Raw genomic sequence first — 15,087 nt, 5'->3', positions numbered from 1 at the left:
AAACACACGTCCCCGAGCGACACAGACGAGAAGGGCGAGGGCGGGGCCAAGAAGGAGTGTTTTGCCTGCAAGTGCCAGAAAACAGTCATCGATGTGGAAGGAGGTAGTGGAGGGAAGAAAACGATATTCTGGGGCGGAGCCGCGTGCCAGAAGAAAGACGTTAGTAGCAGTTTCTGGCTGTTGGTGGGTGTGACGGTGGGGTTGCTGGGTGTGAGTGCGTGGGGCATCGGGCTCATGTATAGTATTGGGGAGCAGGAGTTGCCGGGAGTACTGGGGGCCGGGGTTGCGGGGCCGAGGGCGCATAGGGATTAGATATCCATATGGGTCGGTAGGAAGACATTTATAAGAATGGAGGGAATGATGTGAGATTTTGTATTCCTCGGCGCAAAGAGTGGACACATATTCTGATTGGGAGAATGTAGCTTTCATATCTGCACATACGTGTTCTGCAACTACCTCTAATCGCTCTCAAAGGCTGTCTATCTAGTAAGGAAATCCTAGCTCGCTACTTATCCAGCACATTATATTACCCCTCCAGCCCAAGCCAAAGCGATCATCGAGTACTATATTCATCTCATCTGTTTGTTTCTACGTACGTAAGTCAGATATCAACCTTTCCGCATTCTTGTTCGTGGAGCTACTCCCTTCCCCCAATTCTCAGGCTCCCCATTCCCCTCCTAAGTCTCGCCCCAGTTCCACTCTCCGCTCCCCTCGGCGCACCAGCCTCCCAATCCTTATAATTTTGCTGCGGCGGCGCTCTCATCGAGGAAGCCGTGCTAACAGCATCAGCGCTACGTCGGTGTCTCAGCTCCCCTCCCTCCAATGCAGCCCCGCGTCCACTTCCCTCCATCTCGCCCCTGTGTCCACTTCCCTCCAATTCGGCTCTACGCCCTGTGGTGATGCCATTGGGGCGGGTGCGGGGATGAGGATCGGAACGTGGGTTGGTGGTGGTGGGACTATCCACCATTTCGTAGTTACTTCTTTGTCCTTCGCTCGCGTTGCGCTTGTGTGTTTTGAGGGCTTTTTCGAGAGAGTAGGCGGGCTCGCCTTTGCCTTTGAGGTCGGAGGGGTGGTATTGCTGCCGTATCTACGTTAGCCTCAACCCTGTAAAGAGAAAGAGTAGATAGAAGAACGTACGACGCCAGGCCACCGTTTATATGCCCCACCTTCGGGGTTTCCCTCTCTCATCAAATCCTCCCCCTCACGATAGAAGTATCTTCGGCCATCCCTTCCCACCTCTCCGGGCGGCACAAATGCTACACCATCAAGCGGGACGTGCCTAAGAACAGAATCTAGGACCTTCTCCCTTGGCGTCGCTCTGAGAGCCTCTCTATTACTCCCCGCAACAGCCGCGACAGGTGCAGTTGCCTTCTTCTGATTCCTCGCCAACAACGTAGCGTCATAAGGCCCCTCATGATGATAGGCGGCTCCAGCGACATTATCCAAAGTATCAATACTATCGGCACCAACATGGCTTCTTTTCCGCAAGTGAGGGGAGCGGTTCGCGGCTGTGGAAGACTGGCGGAGCATGTCGAGCGGCCGGTGTGATTGATCGCCTGGGAAGCGCTGATTTAAGGAGCTGGAGCGGCGGTCGCGAGTGCGGATCGTGCTGGCGGAGGAAGCGGTGGTAGCAACGCCGCCTGTCGATGTGGGGATCTGAGTGGAGGCTTGGCTTACGCGGTTACTGGGTACGTGTAAGCCGGAGAATTCGGGAAAATGCTCTGTGGCAGGGCTGCCGGATGAGGGTGGAGTAGGAAAGCCGGTACTGCTAGGTGTGCTGTTGCCGTTGCGGTAGGGGTTGTTGCTTCGATGGCTAGAGACGGCGGAGCCATCTTTGTCGCTTCGAGACACGGAGCGCACGGAGGCGGAGGCTACGGGTTTGCGAGAGACAGAAGCTGAAGGAGATGTCATCGCTGGTGTAGCTGTGGTTATATGGTGTGTTCCGGGGCCAGTCTCTGCGCTGGGCTCAGGCGCTGTGAGGGGATCGAGGAGATATCTCGAGGCCTGTTGGGAGATTAGCAACCGTGAGTGACAGCAATCCCGAGATTGTAATACCCATTGCTTGTCTTCCGAACTTTCCATGTTGGCTACACTGAGTCAATGTTGAAGTAGGAGGTGCAATAAGTCTATGAACGATGCATGAAAAGGGATTTTTGATGCAGTTAACTGCGAGATAAAACACTTGAATATTACTATTTTCGTACCCGGTCGAGGACGTTAGAAACGGCGGCCGAGTCTGAGGGTCAAGTAGTTCTACGGGGTACGTCATCCGCCTAAAAGCGCGAGCCGTATTGCCCGTGGGGCCACTTCCCCGGCACGAGCCAGTGTTGGGCGACGCGTCTCCCCATGGTGAGAAAGCCGCAGCATCTAGGCAGCCAGATTTAGCAGTACGAGAACCTAATGCCTCTCGTAGAATACTCAGACAGTGAAGACTCTGACGCTTCTGAGACAAATGAGGAAGTCAATGGCGCGATAGCAAGCTCTCATGGCATAAAACGGAAACGCTCTCTCACGCCTCCAGCCCTGCCCCCGTTGCCGTCTAGTTTTCATGATCTGTACGCCTCCACGGCTCGCGTGAGCAACCAAGATGACCCAAGCCTTCATGGTGGGAGACAGCGGCAAACTCCTCATGTCGAGGGTAATTGGCCTACCCATGTCTATGTAGAGTGTAAGTCTTCCTGAGCCTCCCTGGCCAATGCCAAATGGCTTCGCTGATACAGAGGAGGGTTTCCTTCAACAGAACAAGTGAGGCAACTACAAGATGTAATAGACCGTGTAGCTGTAAATCTAGATGGCCAAGCCGGAGAGGACAAACGCTTGCACAGTCACTTGAAAAGTGATCTAGGGACCGCTCAGCCACTTCATATAAGCCTATCGGCGCCAATAGTGCTGCAGCTTCATCAACATCAGACACTCATTGAAACTCTCTCAAGCCGAATACAGAAGTCTGGTGTTCGACCGTGAGTCAGCTGAATCACATAAATCTGATGGCTTCTGTAGATTGATATTCAGCAGCTTCATGGTGCAGTCCTCAAACCTAAGCTGGGTTTCTAATCGTGAGAAATCTCGGTGGTTTCTTGTAATCAAGCTAGAAGTAACGTCGGAAAATGCTCTGTGGAAGCTCTTACGTGCAGCAAACGAGGCTGCCAGCGGTTTCAACCAACCGCTGTTATATACAGCCGACTCATCGGGACCACAGCCGGAGACGCAAGCCTCCAGAAGACCGTTTCACATCAGCATCGCTTGGACGCTCCACCCGGGTTTCAGTAGAAATCTGGAGGCTGACTTCTCGAACGTTCCCGCATTCGATATAGCTGCTGAGTCGGTGAAGATTAAAATAGGCAACACGGTCCACTCGATACGATTATCGAATCAGGTGGAATCAAACCGAGTGAGCATGATGACCTGAGCCGCGTGACATTGGCGATGTGATGGGCCCGCGCCCATCACATCGCCAGTCGCATCCCTGATCTGTAAGAAATTAGTCCCTGGCAACGTGATCTCAAAACTTCAAGCTGCGGATATGATGGGAACATTTGGATCAGAGAGAAGATTGGTTTTCGTCATAAGCGTCTTCTGTTCCCTGGGGGGAACGCGATAGACATTGGCAGTACGACTAAGGATGACGATACTGGGTTTTCATCATAGAATGTGTGATCGGAAGCGAGAAAAAAAGGTAGCTCACCATTGAACCATTTCAACATTCGCACCCCACATCCGGCTGTAGGCTGTCACTGAGTAGATAGTAATTGCCATTGGCCTAGTAATCTAACTCCTCCTCAGGAGCAACAGCGGCATTATCAAACTCTCTGATCTCCCTTCGAGATGGGTAGTCTTGAGTTGGAGGTTGCGTTGGTTGCTCATGCTGGAGCTTTCGTCTTTTCTGTCGTGGCTTGCGAAGATCCACTTTTTGAAGAGAAGTTTTACCCTGGTTAAAGTAAGGCTCAGTTGGCGTTGTCCCTGATTTTGCGTGGGCATCGTCAGAAGCCATCTCTGCATCGCTCTCCTTTACAGGCTGAGGGAACAAGGGTTCAGCTTTGCCATTTTCGAGCCGGACTTGTCGTTGTCGAATGAGGTTGTAGACCTCGCTGTGCCTAAAGATGGAGATTTGCTCGTCTGTCAAAGTACGCTTCTTGCCATCCGGATAGTAGCCGAGGTCATCATTAACCTCCTCTTCGTATTCATCTCCATGCGTTTGATCAAGATTTGTTGAGGACTGAGCCTCTAGCAATGAATTGAGTGGTGCTGGTTTCCCATATATTTGCTGGTGGAACGCAGTCAAATCACCCTTACTCCAATATTAGTACATCTGTCTTATGCCACAAATTCAAGGTATACCATACCTGTGTCACGCTCGGGACACGAGAAGTCGAGTCCATAGCATTTTGTGAATCTTTGATCGTACGATTCACTTATTTATTTTGAAGACTATAGTGGTGCAGAACCTGATTGGTCCAGGTTCCGCCCGCCCCAGAGATCGAAGTTTGGTAGCTCCAGCCTTACGGAGCTGGTGGAAGACTGGAGGTACCTAGATTGTAGATAAAAACCCTACGATCACCTGTGCCGTGGTAGGCTACTGCATGTCAGCACGAAAGATCCTCGATAGGTAGCTGCTTGGAAACGTTTGGCGTCGCTGAGTCACATCTACTGCCAGCATATCGGGTCGTCTGGGCAGATCATCAGCTGAGCGCACCGTCACACCGCATTAAGCAAAGACTCCCCGGGTCTGATGAGTGTGCCAATTGAGCGGACAGGGCTCGTTAAGGTCTTACGGCCAAGGGAATCGAAAATGCAACACGCTCAGCGCTAAGGGTCTGGATGCAAGCCACGCGTTTTGGGTTCAGCTTCGCTGAATTGAGGCCGCCCATTTTAAAATGCCTTCATCTCCCAGCTTCGCCCGTCACCTTGCGTTTCTTCATACAATCATTCTTCGTCTAGGCAACAATTCACCACATTCTTTTCACCATTAATCATAATCCATAAATCAATATGTCTCAAGATTTCCAAAGTGGTATCTTCGACTGCCAGCCAGCAGGTCTATGTACGTTCTGCCCCTAACTTGTCCGAGAGAGCTCAGCCTTGTCCAGTCGCTGATCTGTCATTTCCTCTATACAGGCCTCAAAACATGCTGCTGCCCATGTATCACCTACGGACAGACGCAAGAACTCAAGAAAAACCCCCATGCTGCCCCCAGCGCTGCCAATGGCGACGTACGTCTACACCTCCCTGTCGAGACCCAAAATAGGATGGGTAGCTGATATCCAGCCAATTATAGTGTGCCATCTTCTGCGTCATCCTGGGCTTCACCGGCTTCCAATGGATCCTCCAATGTCTCAAGCGTGGTGAAATGCGCCAACAATATGGAATCGCCGGCTCTGAAGCCAAGGATCTCCTCCTCTCATGCTGCTGTGGCTGCTGCGCTCTGATTCAAGAGCACAAGGAAGTGCAATTCAGGAACTCCAGCGCAGCCGCTCAGGTCACCCCCAATGTTGGCTATCAGGCTCCGGTTCAGGGAATGCAGTACAGCGGGCCACCACCCACGGCATAGAGCTGCGCAAGAGCGATTGAGATTCAAGCTGGGGCGAAATGGATATTTTGCGGGCACATATGAGCCCACTTTCTTTGCTGTCTGCGTACTTCTCGTACCTAGAACCTTAGCTTTTGGAAGTCTGACCGAGTAATTGAGGGAACCAGCTGAACAAAATTGAGTCTTCTTCATCTCACAACATATCTCAAGTCTCCTTTCGACATTCATCAGCTCTAGTGAAATTCAAGGATGTCACAAGCCTACGACGTCCTCAAAAGACTGACTCTAATGATCCCTTGTAAGATGAGATACCTGTAATCTTCACAGCCTCGGCTAAACCTTCCCAATCCGTCAATCCCAAATGCTACCACCAGTTTCGTCTACACTCTCACCCCTCGTCCATGCTCTCAGTCTATAACCCAGCCCCCAATCCACACTTCCACACACCGCAAACAACACAAAATGCTCCGCCGCCCACCAACAACCATAACCCTCACCCCCGAAGACATCGCGGCCTACGACGACACCCGCGCCCAGCGCGCCGCACGCCTCCCCGCTGACCACCCACTTTCCTCCCGTCATAATCTCGACCCTAACAGCCCCAACTCCAACAGCCCTGACCCAAATAACCCCGACTCCTCAGGTAACCGAGAAGAGAACATCGATCCTACAACGGGGCAAGGGCAGAATGGAAGTCCTAAAGATCCGAGCGATGAGTTGAAGCCGTTGCCGCCGCAAAGGAATAGGGAGAGGGAGAGAGAAGCGAGAATTCAGGGGAGGTGAAGCTTTGTTCGGGGATAAAGGAGGACGGGGGAAGAAGGAGGGGTAAGAAAGGGACGAGGAGCGATAGAAGGGGGAGGGGGGAAGGGAGAAGAATAGAAGGGAAAGCGAGGGTAACGGGAGATCTTTTAGAGACTGGATGGGAAAGGCTGATAATGAGCTTGCGCGGATGGAAAGGCTTGGAAAACCGAGATGGCTTGCAAGCTGAGACCATAACTGTGATGAGCATGCAGGGGACAGCCAGCCAACGTAGGGACGAACAACAGGATGAAAGACTGAGTGAGAGATTATTGCCGAAAGGACCGTTCCATTCCATACCTAAGCTATGCAGACGCCCCGCTAATATGATGCTACCTATACCCGTCGCTGAAACGCTTGTCAAAAAAGGACCGGATGAAGGCATTCGACGGCTCTCCTTCCCCACTGCTCATTAACGAGCCGTCGAGATGTCTTCTGCTTTTTGTCGTTTGGACATAATATGCTGGATGTCGCAACCTCGAGCTATTTCGAGCTCTCTTGCACGCTATGCAGAATCTACCGCGAATGCAACCAATCTGTGTCTTCAGACAAATCGTTCAATCTTGCTCCACACTCAGCACCATCGACGTCCGGCTGGTACATCTCACAGCATAAACGCAAATCCCCCAAACACCCCAACAAGCAGCACGCACATTCCATACAGCGGGCCCAGCTCCAGCACAAACGGCTGGACATGCTTCACCGCCCCACTCTTCCCCGTAGCGCTGGGGGCGCTCCCACCAAAGCCTGTGAACGCCTCATTCCCCGTAGCGGTGCTGTCCGCTCCCGAAGCCGTACCCGTGGCACTCATGGTACTGGAAATGGTACTCGAGTTCACGAGTTTTGGGCTCTGGGCGCCGCAGGGATGGGCGGTGCGGCATTGAGTCTGGCAGTTGGAGTCGCCGTTGCAGTTGGTCACGCAGTTGTCGGCGGTGGTTTGGCATTCGTAGTAGGGGATTGTGAGGGAGTACTCGGAGGCGTTGGGGGTTTGGCCGTTGGAGCAGACGCAGGAGAAGGCAAGGGTATTCTGTGCAGGTTGAGTCAATCAAGGGGAATGTGGAGGGAATTGTGAGTGGACGAACGCTTGAGCAGGTGTTTTCACGAGGTGAGCCTGTTGCTCCTGGGAGCTGGAGGCAGAGGAGAGGGCAGGAAGATTTTTGATCTGTGCACCATTTGGCTGGAATTTGTTAGTCGGAGAGCCATTCGTGATTCAGTGTTGGAACTCTTTACCTTTGGTGGTGCCGTCGACTGAGCTTGGGTCGATTGCTTGAGCTGAGATGAAGGTGGTGAGGCTGGAGACGATGAAGGTAACGAGTGTGAAGGTCTGCATCTTTACTGTTTGATTATCTGTTGATCCGATTAGTAAGTGAACGAGCGAGTTGAAGTGATTTTGTGGCAGACCCAGCAGCTTACACTGGGGAGATAAGGAATTTTGGACAAATGTCAAGTTTTCTTCAAGCCCCTTCAAAAAATTCCTTTTTGATGCAAGATGAACGAATGAAGTGTCTAAGTATTGTGTGACCTCGAGAAACGAATGAACTATATGTGCGGATTGCAACAATTATGATGGAACAGCGGAGACCAAGTGGAACGAAAGATGTGGAGGTGTGCAGAGTGTATAGGATGGCAGGGAGGAGTGGAGCTTTCGTTGCTTGGATCTAGAAGAAGCCCATCGGGGCCCTAGCTTGCATGAACTAGGCAAGTGGGGGAAGAACTGATTGGTGGCAAGACCACGGGTACTATTTCTAGCTGCAAGTGTCAAGATGCGTTAATCCATTTGCGTCCTTTGCCCATACCCCTCGGCTCCGTAATACGAGTTACCCGCTCACAATCCGTAGGATCATATCAGCCACCGGATATATATCGGAGCTCTCAACCTCTTTTCGTTATCTGCAATCCACGTACCGCGGCGTCGGTCCCCCGTCACTTTGTCCCCCAATGGATGGAGCAGCCAGACAATAATGGCAGCGTCCAGTCTCCCGATAGCTCAAACCTGAGCTTCGAAAGGGATCATGGTGGCGACAATGGCCATGAAACCGGTCATGAGAACGGGCAACAGCCTTCTTTGACCCCTCCGCATTGGTCACATCGACGGCGAGAATCATATGCTTCGGTAGTAGACAATAAGCCGGCTCCGATAACGTTGGAGGACCATACGGAGGGGCCATTAGCAGCTCACGATGCAGTATGGGCCAAGGCGATATACATCGAAGATTATGTCATCGTTTCTGGCGGAGTGAAGGACGTTGGAAGCTTTGTGGTCTGGCACTGTAAGATTGATACTCTGGAGGGAGGTGCAATGGTCATCCGGAAGAGATACTCTGAATTTCATGAATTGAAGAGGAAGCTACTTGTGACGTTTCCGAATTCCGCTGGAGCTATGCCTCTATTTCCTCCGAAGAGCATGATACGTGAGCATAGCATTAGTGACAATGGAGAGACCGTGCAGACGCTGATGAAGGTGTAGAAAGATTCCAGCCAAACTTCCTCGAGAAGAGGCGGGTCAGTCTTGGGTATTGGTTGACATGCATCTTACTCAACCCAGAATTTTGCTCCTCACCAATTACCAAAGACTTCATATTCGGCTAGCTCTTGCCTTGGAGACGGCAACTCGAGGCAGTCTGGAAGCGACGCCTGGCTTGAGAATAGATGCCTGAGGAAGTGAGACCTGCAGGCTTCCAGACCGCAAGGACAGTCGAGCGCTCTCGCACGGTCACAAGGGATAATAGTCAAAACTTTGGCTGTGTAGCCTGATATGGTCATTGGGGGGCATCAATAGGTGATATATTCGTCTTTACACAATTTGATCAATGTGTGAATTACAAAAGCTCATAGCAACACGCCATCAACGGGTGGCAGTCGCAGTATTGGCGGAAAGCGACGTTAATGATAATGCCTAATGCCATGTCCCATTTAAGGTCTGTTTGAAAGGCGATCAACTACCAAATTTTTGACAACCTTACGCCATGAATGCTCCATAATAGAGCCGTAGTATATCCACAAAGCATGCAAGTGAAGATACATATCCTTTATGGCCGTCCTTTCAAGGCCATCACGTCGTTCTGCTCGCAAAGATGCCGATCCAGAGTCGCCTGCTACCGATAAATCCCGTAAGGCCCCTGAGTCACGCCGAAGAAAGCGGCTCCGCAACAACACCATCAGCCACGAAAATGACACTTCAAGCAAGAAGTTGAAGTTTGAGCCCAATCTGAAGGTATCTAAGACCCTTGGTCAGGGTCGACCAGCACACAAAACCCTTCCAATTCGCGACAGGCAACCATATCCCGCAGCTTTCGCGACGCATGATGGGAAATCGCGAAAATTAGACCCTGTGCTTGTACAACCACGATTTGCCACAACACCAACACCACTTGATCCAGACGAGCAACCCCATAAAGGGATCAATCAAAACCTACCTCCCCCAGCTGCAGACCAAGTCGACAAGCGGAGTTTGCGATCACATGATGGCGGCTCGCGTACAAAAAGCGAACTCGCTCCGTATTTCAATGATTACGATGAGCTAATCAGCATCGAGCCTAAAGACCCTGGTAATGCACATGCCTCCAAACCAGAGCTCAATTTTGACTGATTCTAGTAGACTTGCTTACACCAGATACCATCCTTCACATCTACGATGACTCGCCTAATTCGACCGCTGCGAAAAAGGCTGGATCTTCGCTCGCTGATCAGAGCAAAACGCAATCCATATTTCATGTCAATGGCTTATCTGCAGCACCAGGTGTTCTTCACTGGCCTGAGGAGACGTTCAGTGACTTGACGAATGCTAAACGAATTGATTTCTCCGTCCTCGACGCTCGAACCAAAAGACCACTGAAGGACCCTCTTGACGAATCCATCTTTATTAGAGTGCATGCTCGAGAAGAGCGGAAAGAGAAGCAGCTGCGCAATATTGAGAAAGAGAGGGCAATGCATGAGAAGTTCCAACTCGAGCGCCTTCTGGATGGGCTTCGAGGTCACGACTGGCTCCGAGTCATGGGCATCAGTGGGATCACTGACGGAGAAAAGAAAGCCTACGAACCAAAGAGAGACCACTTGATTGCCGAAGTCCGGGCACTGCTGGAGAAGTTCAGACTCTGGAAAGAAGAGGAGAAGCGACGGAAAGCTGCAAAAGATGACGCAATGGAAGACGACGAGGATGAGGAAGACGAGGACATTGACAGTACCCAGGAGGAGGAGGATAGTGAACAAGAAGGAAATGAGATCCAGGACAGCCAAGCGGACTCTGAGTCTATCAGCGATGGAGACCCTCCAGACTACAGCGATGTGGATGCCTCGGCGGTAAGACAATTACACTGGAAGGCTTTGGACGCCGCCAAATCGAAAGCTTCTAAAAGGCCTCAGCCGCAATCGCCATCTCAAGGTACGGCATCAAAGAAGCCGATGAAAGAGAAGCCGTTCACATCATTCTATGCGAAACCATACATGCGCGCAGCGGCAATTGGCGGACATCGAAGGTCAGGGAGGTCTAGAACTGCGTTCGGTCATCCTATTCCAGAGGTGGAAGAACGGGATTTTGAGCTGCCCGAAGACATAATGACTGCGGAGGCTACTCTGGAGAGCGGCAGGAGGATGAGACGGACGAAGAGAGACCACAAGGACCACCAAGGCGAGGGGTAATTTGCAAGAACGGTACATACTGTTGGAAGATACCAATCAGCGCATTATATTTGGCATAGCAAGGAAGCGAGCATCAGCCAACATAATATAGAGACATATACTTGAACCTTTATCATTAAAACCTGAATATTCACATGGAATATGTCGTGCGAGATTTCTTTGCATGCCAAATTAGACGTGTCAAACCTCGCGTAAAACCTCAGCTGTCATTCATGCTTGACGCATGCAAAATCATCGATGTGCATCAATGAAGTGGTCCGAGCTTTAACAACGTCAAAGGAGTGACACATTGTCTCCAATTTAATTTGACTCACCCCCTGCCATGATACCAAGCAGACTTCGTGAACCTCCACCAACTTAGAGCATATCAATCATACCTTGCGATTCAACACAATGGAGCCAGATTCCACACCTGCACCGAACAGCGAGGTTACGGCATCTGCAACACAACCCCCCACCACATCTCTTGCAGAACATCAAAAGCGATCGAAACCTAAGAAAGAGAAGACACCCAAGCCCAAGAAAGACCCTTCAGAATCAAAACCGAAGCCCAAGCCTAAGGCCAAAGCCGACAATGCATCAAAGCCAGCCTCTACAGATCCCGATGCCATGTTCAAACAAGGTTTCCTCGCTGATGTTTATAACGAAAGGCCAGAAAAGAAGGTTGTCACACGGTGTACGCTGTTGCGTCATTCTACAGCAAAGGTCTAGTCGCTGACAGCATCTCTCTCCGCCAGTTCCACCTGAACCAAACGGCTTCCTACACATAGGGCACAGCAAGGCAATAGCGGTCAACTTTGGGTTTGCCAAATATCATGGCGGAGAATGCTATCTACGCCTTGACGACACGAACCCTGAAGAGGAGGAGAAGATGTTTGAGGAATCGATTGTTGATACTGTACGATGGCTGGGATTCAAGCCAAAGGCTGTGACATATTCAAGCGACAATTTCGAGAGATTATACGACTTGGCTCAGGATCTCATAAAGAAGGAGAAGGCTTACGTTTGCTTCTGTACAAGTAGGCTAAATTGGCATCTACACAAGGATGATTGAGGCTGACTTGGCCTCTAGAGGATGAGATCAATGACCAAAGAGGAGGGACTGACCCTAGGAAAAAGAAACCGCGATATGCCTGCCCACATCGTGACCGAACCGTAGACGATAGCTTAGCCGACTTCGAAGCGATGAGAGACGGGAAATACAAGCCTAACCAAGCTGCGTTGAGGATGAAGCAAGATCTTGAGGACGGAAATCCGCAAATGTGGGACTTGGTAGCATACAGGATACCAAAACGGTCGGATGCAGCAAAAGAGGAGCCTGCGGAAGGCACTGATCAGGAAGACGGGCAAGACAGCCATGACCCAGTTTATGCAAAAGCCCATTATCGGACTGGAGATAAATGGAAGGTCTACCCCTCATACGACTTTTGTCATAGTCTCTGCGACAGCTTTGAGGGCATAACACACTCCCTGTGTACTGTCGAATTCGAGCTATCTCGCGTCTCTTACGAATGGCTCAACAACCAGCTGGTAGATTTTAAGCCCATGCAGCGTGAATATGGCCGACTCAATGTTACTGGTACGGTACTATCGAAACGCAAGATCAAGAAATTGATTACGAAAGGGATTGTCAGAGGCTACGATGATCCACGGCTCTACACTTTACCAGCTCTCAGGCGGCGAGGATTCCCACCCGGCGCAATCCTCTCCTTTGTCAACGAACTGGGCGTCACGAAGGCTACGGCAAACATCCAGACCAGTCGACTGGAGAATTCAGTCCGCAAGTATCTAGAAACAACAGTGCCGAGACTTATGCTTGTTCTTGATCCGGTCAAAGTCATTCTAGACAACGTACCCGATGACTTTGAGGAAATGGTTGAGCTGCCGTTTGCGAAAGAACCTGCCGTGGGCAGCCACACAGTGCCATTCGCAAAGGTAGTGTACATAGACCGAAGTGACTTCAGGGAGGTAGATTCGCAGGACTTCCGCCGCTTAGCGCCTGGGAAGACAGTCGGTCTCATGAAAGCGCCGTTCCCAATTACGGCGACGACTGTGGACAAAGATCCAACTACAGGGCAGGTCACAGCAGTTCATGCCACATACGAGAAGCCAGAAGACGGCAGTGCACCAAAGAAGCCCACGGCTTGGGTTCACTGGGTAGGCGACTCGCGGAAACATAAGAGTCCCATCAAGGCCAGTGTCCGGATCATCAACCCACTCTTCAAATCCGACAACCCAGCTTCCCTCGACGATTTCACAACAGACATTAATCCCGGATCTGAGGTCAGCTATCCTGGGGCGCTGATAGAAACCGGGTTTACAGAAATACAGAGGCGGGCACCTTGGCCGGCTGAAGCAGGTGAGAAAGAAGTTGCCGCCAACACAGATGAGCCCGTTGAGACTTCCTCTAAAAATCCGGCTGATGACCCTATTCCAACCATGATAGGTCCTGAAACAGTCCGATTCCAGGGTATGCGGATGGGCTACTTTTGTGTTGACAAAGACAGCACGGACAACGAAATCGTTCTTAACAGGATCGTGAGTTTGAAGGAAGACTCGGGTAAGCACTGAGAGCTAGCGACCGTTCAATTCTCTTAGTCAGCAAGAACAATGCATATCCTACAAGATCGGGGACGATCTCTCGCCTCGAACGAAACAGGAACTATCGCTTGGCGCTAATGCATGAACCCGCCGCCAGCCGCCCCCACAATTTCCTATTCCGGGCCAGGCTCGACCTCGGATGGTCAGCTTCCGTCAATCCCTTAGTTCTAGCTCTACCAGCTTCTAGCGGCACTCAAGCATTCAAAGAACAAGATGTTTGATTTGTTTCCTCCTACACACCTCATCCTCAACACCAATCATCAGCATGGCGCTCCCCACCACCATCATTCACCTCTTAGCCCTCCTCACCTTCACGCTCGCAATCACATACCCCCTTTTCCCCCGTCAATTACAGCCGAATTCAACCGACTCGCATCCCTCCCCTCCCTAATCGACCCAATGACAATCTTCGCCTCCCTGCCCCCCTCAATCCTCCAAATCCTCCAAACCACACCCCTCAACCCCTCAGAATCCCAACCCAACCCTATCGCCTCTACCTTCCCCTCCGCCGCCACGGGCACAATTAATGGCACTTTCCTCCTCATCCCCCTCCCCTACTCCCTTGCCACCTCCATAATCCCCCCGCAATACAGGATACTCAAGCAGCAAATCGCGCACTACCTCCCCCACTTCCCCTCCAACACGAGCTACCCCATGCTTCTCAACATCCAACTCGACCACGATATCCGCTCCGCCGGCGTCACCGTTCCGGATTTCTCGCAAGTCCTTTTCCGGTTTCCGTTTGTGGATCTGTTGGGGGATGGGGAGACGGCTTTCTCGTTCGTGCCGAGCACCATTGTGGGAGCGGGTGGAGGCACGGCGGGCGTGGCGGGGCAAGCTGTTGCGAAGGTTGGGGCGGAGTCTTATGGGGAACGAGTTGTGCTGGGGGATTTTGAGCCGAGGGGGATGCGTACGCGAGTACGGATGGTGGGAGGTTGGGTGTGAAGGTGAGACGGCAGGGGGTGACGGGAGGAGCGGGCTTGGTGGTTTTTGAGTCGGAGGTGAGGGATGAGAGGGGAACGGAGGGGGAAGTGGGGGAGTACTCTTTGGATTTGTGAGTGGATTTGTGATACCTCCCATGAGATCGCTGATTACGTTTGTTCGTTGCGTGGGGGTTTTTGGCTGATGGAATGATAGCTATGCGAACGTGCTCAATCAGCCGATCTTCAGCTATGGGAAATCAGGCCTGCCGTTCGCGTGCGATAATATGATTAGGTTCTTTAACACGAGTATTACGCAGGGACGGTTTAGTCCGAAGGGGGTGAAGGGCGATGTAGAACTGGTGCCAGCGAAGATGTCGGGTATTGATATCTTTCCGGATGGACTCGATTTGAAAGGTGTGAAGGGAGCGAGGTTTGATACCGCGTTTATTGAGAATAATTATCGGAGGTGTGAGGATTTGAAGGGGTATAAGTATCAAGGAGTTTGAATGATGTTGGAACGATTGGAATAGTCCGATAGACGCTTGATTTGATCTTGATTTTGGCGTGTCTTGATACCACTTGACGTGGCGCACTAGATGA

General features: G+C 51.4%; 5 protein-coding genes across 5 annotated transcripts; 3 read left to right on the top strand and 2 right to left on the bottom strand.

Annotated features, from left to right (window-relative positions):
- Positions 1 to 637: 637 nt before the first annotated feature.
- Positions 638 to 2,082, bottom strand: KY384_008560 (uncharacterized protein; the record flags this gene model as incomplete). Its single annotated transcript, XM_044817049.1, has 3 exons — positions 638 to 1,087; positions 1,138 to 2,004; positions 2,056 to 2,082. The coding sequence occupies 3 exons, from the start codon at positions 2,080 to 2,082 to the stop codon at positions 638 to 640; spliced, it is 1,344 nt and encodes a 447-aa protein (XP_044666414.1).
- A 1,678-nt stretch (positions 2,083 to 3,760) lies between these two features.
- KY384_008559 (uncharacterized protein) lies at positions 3,761 to 4,379 on the bottom strand (the record flags this gene model as incomplete). The annotated part of the gene is made up of 2 exons (XM_044817048.1): positions 3,761 to 4,288; positions 4,344 to 4,379. 2 exons carry the CDS (start codon positions 4,377 to 4,379, stop codon positions 3,761 to 3,763), a joined length of 564 nt encoding a protein of 187 aa, XP_044666413.1.
- A 3,888-nt stretch (positions 4,380 to 8,267) lies between these two features.
- Positions 8,268 to 8,792, top strand: KY384_008558 (uncharacterized protein; the record flags this gene model as incomplete). Its single annotated transcript, XM_044817047.1, has 1 exon — positions 8,268 to 8,792. The coding sequence occupies one exon, from the start codon at positions 8,268 to 8,270 to the stop codon at positions 8,790 to 8,792; it is 525 nt and encodes a 174-aa protein (XP_044666412.1).
- Positions 8,793 to 9,356: 564 nt separating this feature from the next.
- Positions 9,357 to 10,963, top strand: KY384_008557 (uncharacterized protein; the record flags this gene model as incomplete). Its single annotated transcript, XM_044817046.1, has 2 exons — positions 9,357 to 9,873; positions 9,924 to 10,963. The coding sequence occupies 2 exons, from the start codon at positions 9,357 to 9,359 to the stop codon at positions 10,961 to 10,963; spliced, it is 1,557 nt and encodes a 518-aa protein (XP_044666411.1).
- Positions 10,964 to 11,356: 393 nt separating this feature from the next.
- Positions 11,357 to 14,993, top strand: KY384_008556 (uncharacterized protein; the record flags this gene model as incomplete). The annotated part of the gene is made up of 5 exons (XM_044817045.1): positions 11,357 to 11,639; positions 11,701 to 11,982; positions 12,036 to 13,523; positions 13,752 to 14,474; positions 14,749 to 14,993. 5 exons carry the CDS (start codon positions 11,357 to 11,359, stop codon positions 14,991 to 14,993), a joined length of 3,021 nt encoding a protein of 1,006 aa, XP_044666410.1.
- Between the last annotated feature and the right edge of the window lie 94 nt (positions 14,994 to 15,087).

This window comes from Bacidia gigantensis (genome assembly GCF_019456465.1).
Source record: "Bacidia gigantensis strain McMullin 20006 chromosome Unknown contig_295, whole genome shotgun sequence".
In the NCBI taxonomy this organism is placed as follows: Eukaryota; Fungi; Ascomycota; class Lecanoromycetes; order Lecanorales; family Ramalinaceae; genus Bacidia; species Bacidia gigantensis.
The sequence above is the reverse complement of the archived record's forward strand: the minus strand, read 5'-3'. Positions and strand labels throughout refer to the sequence as shown.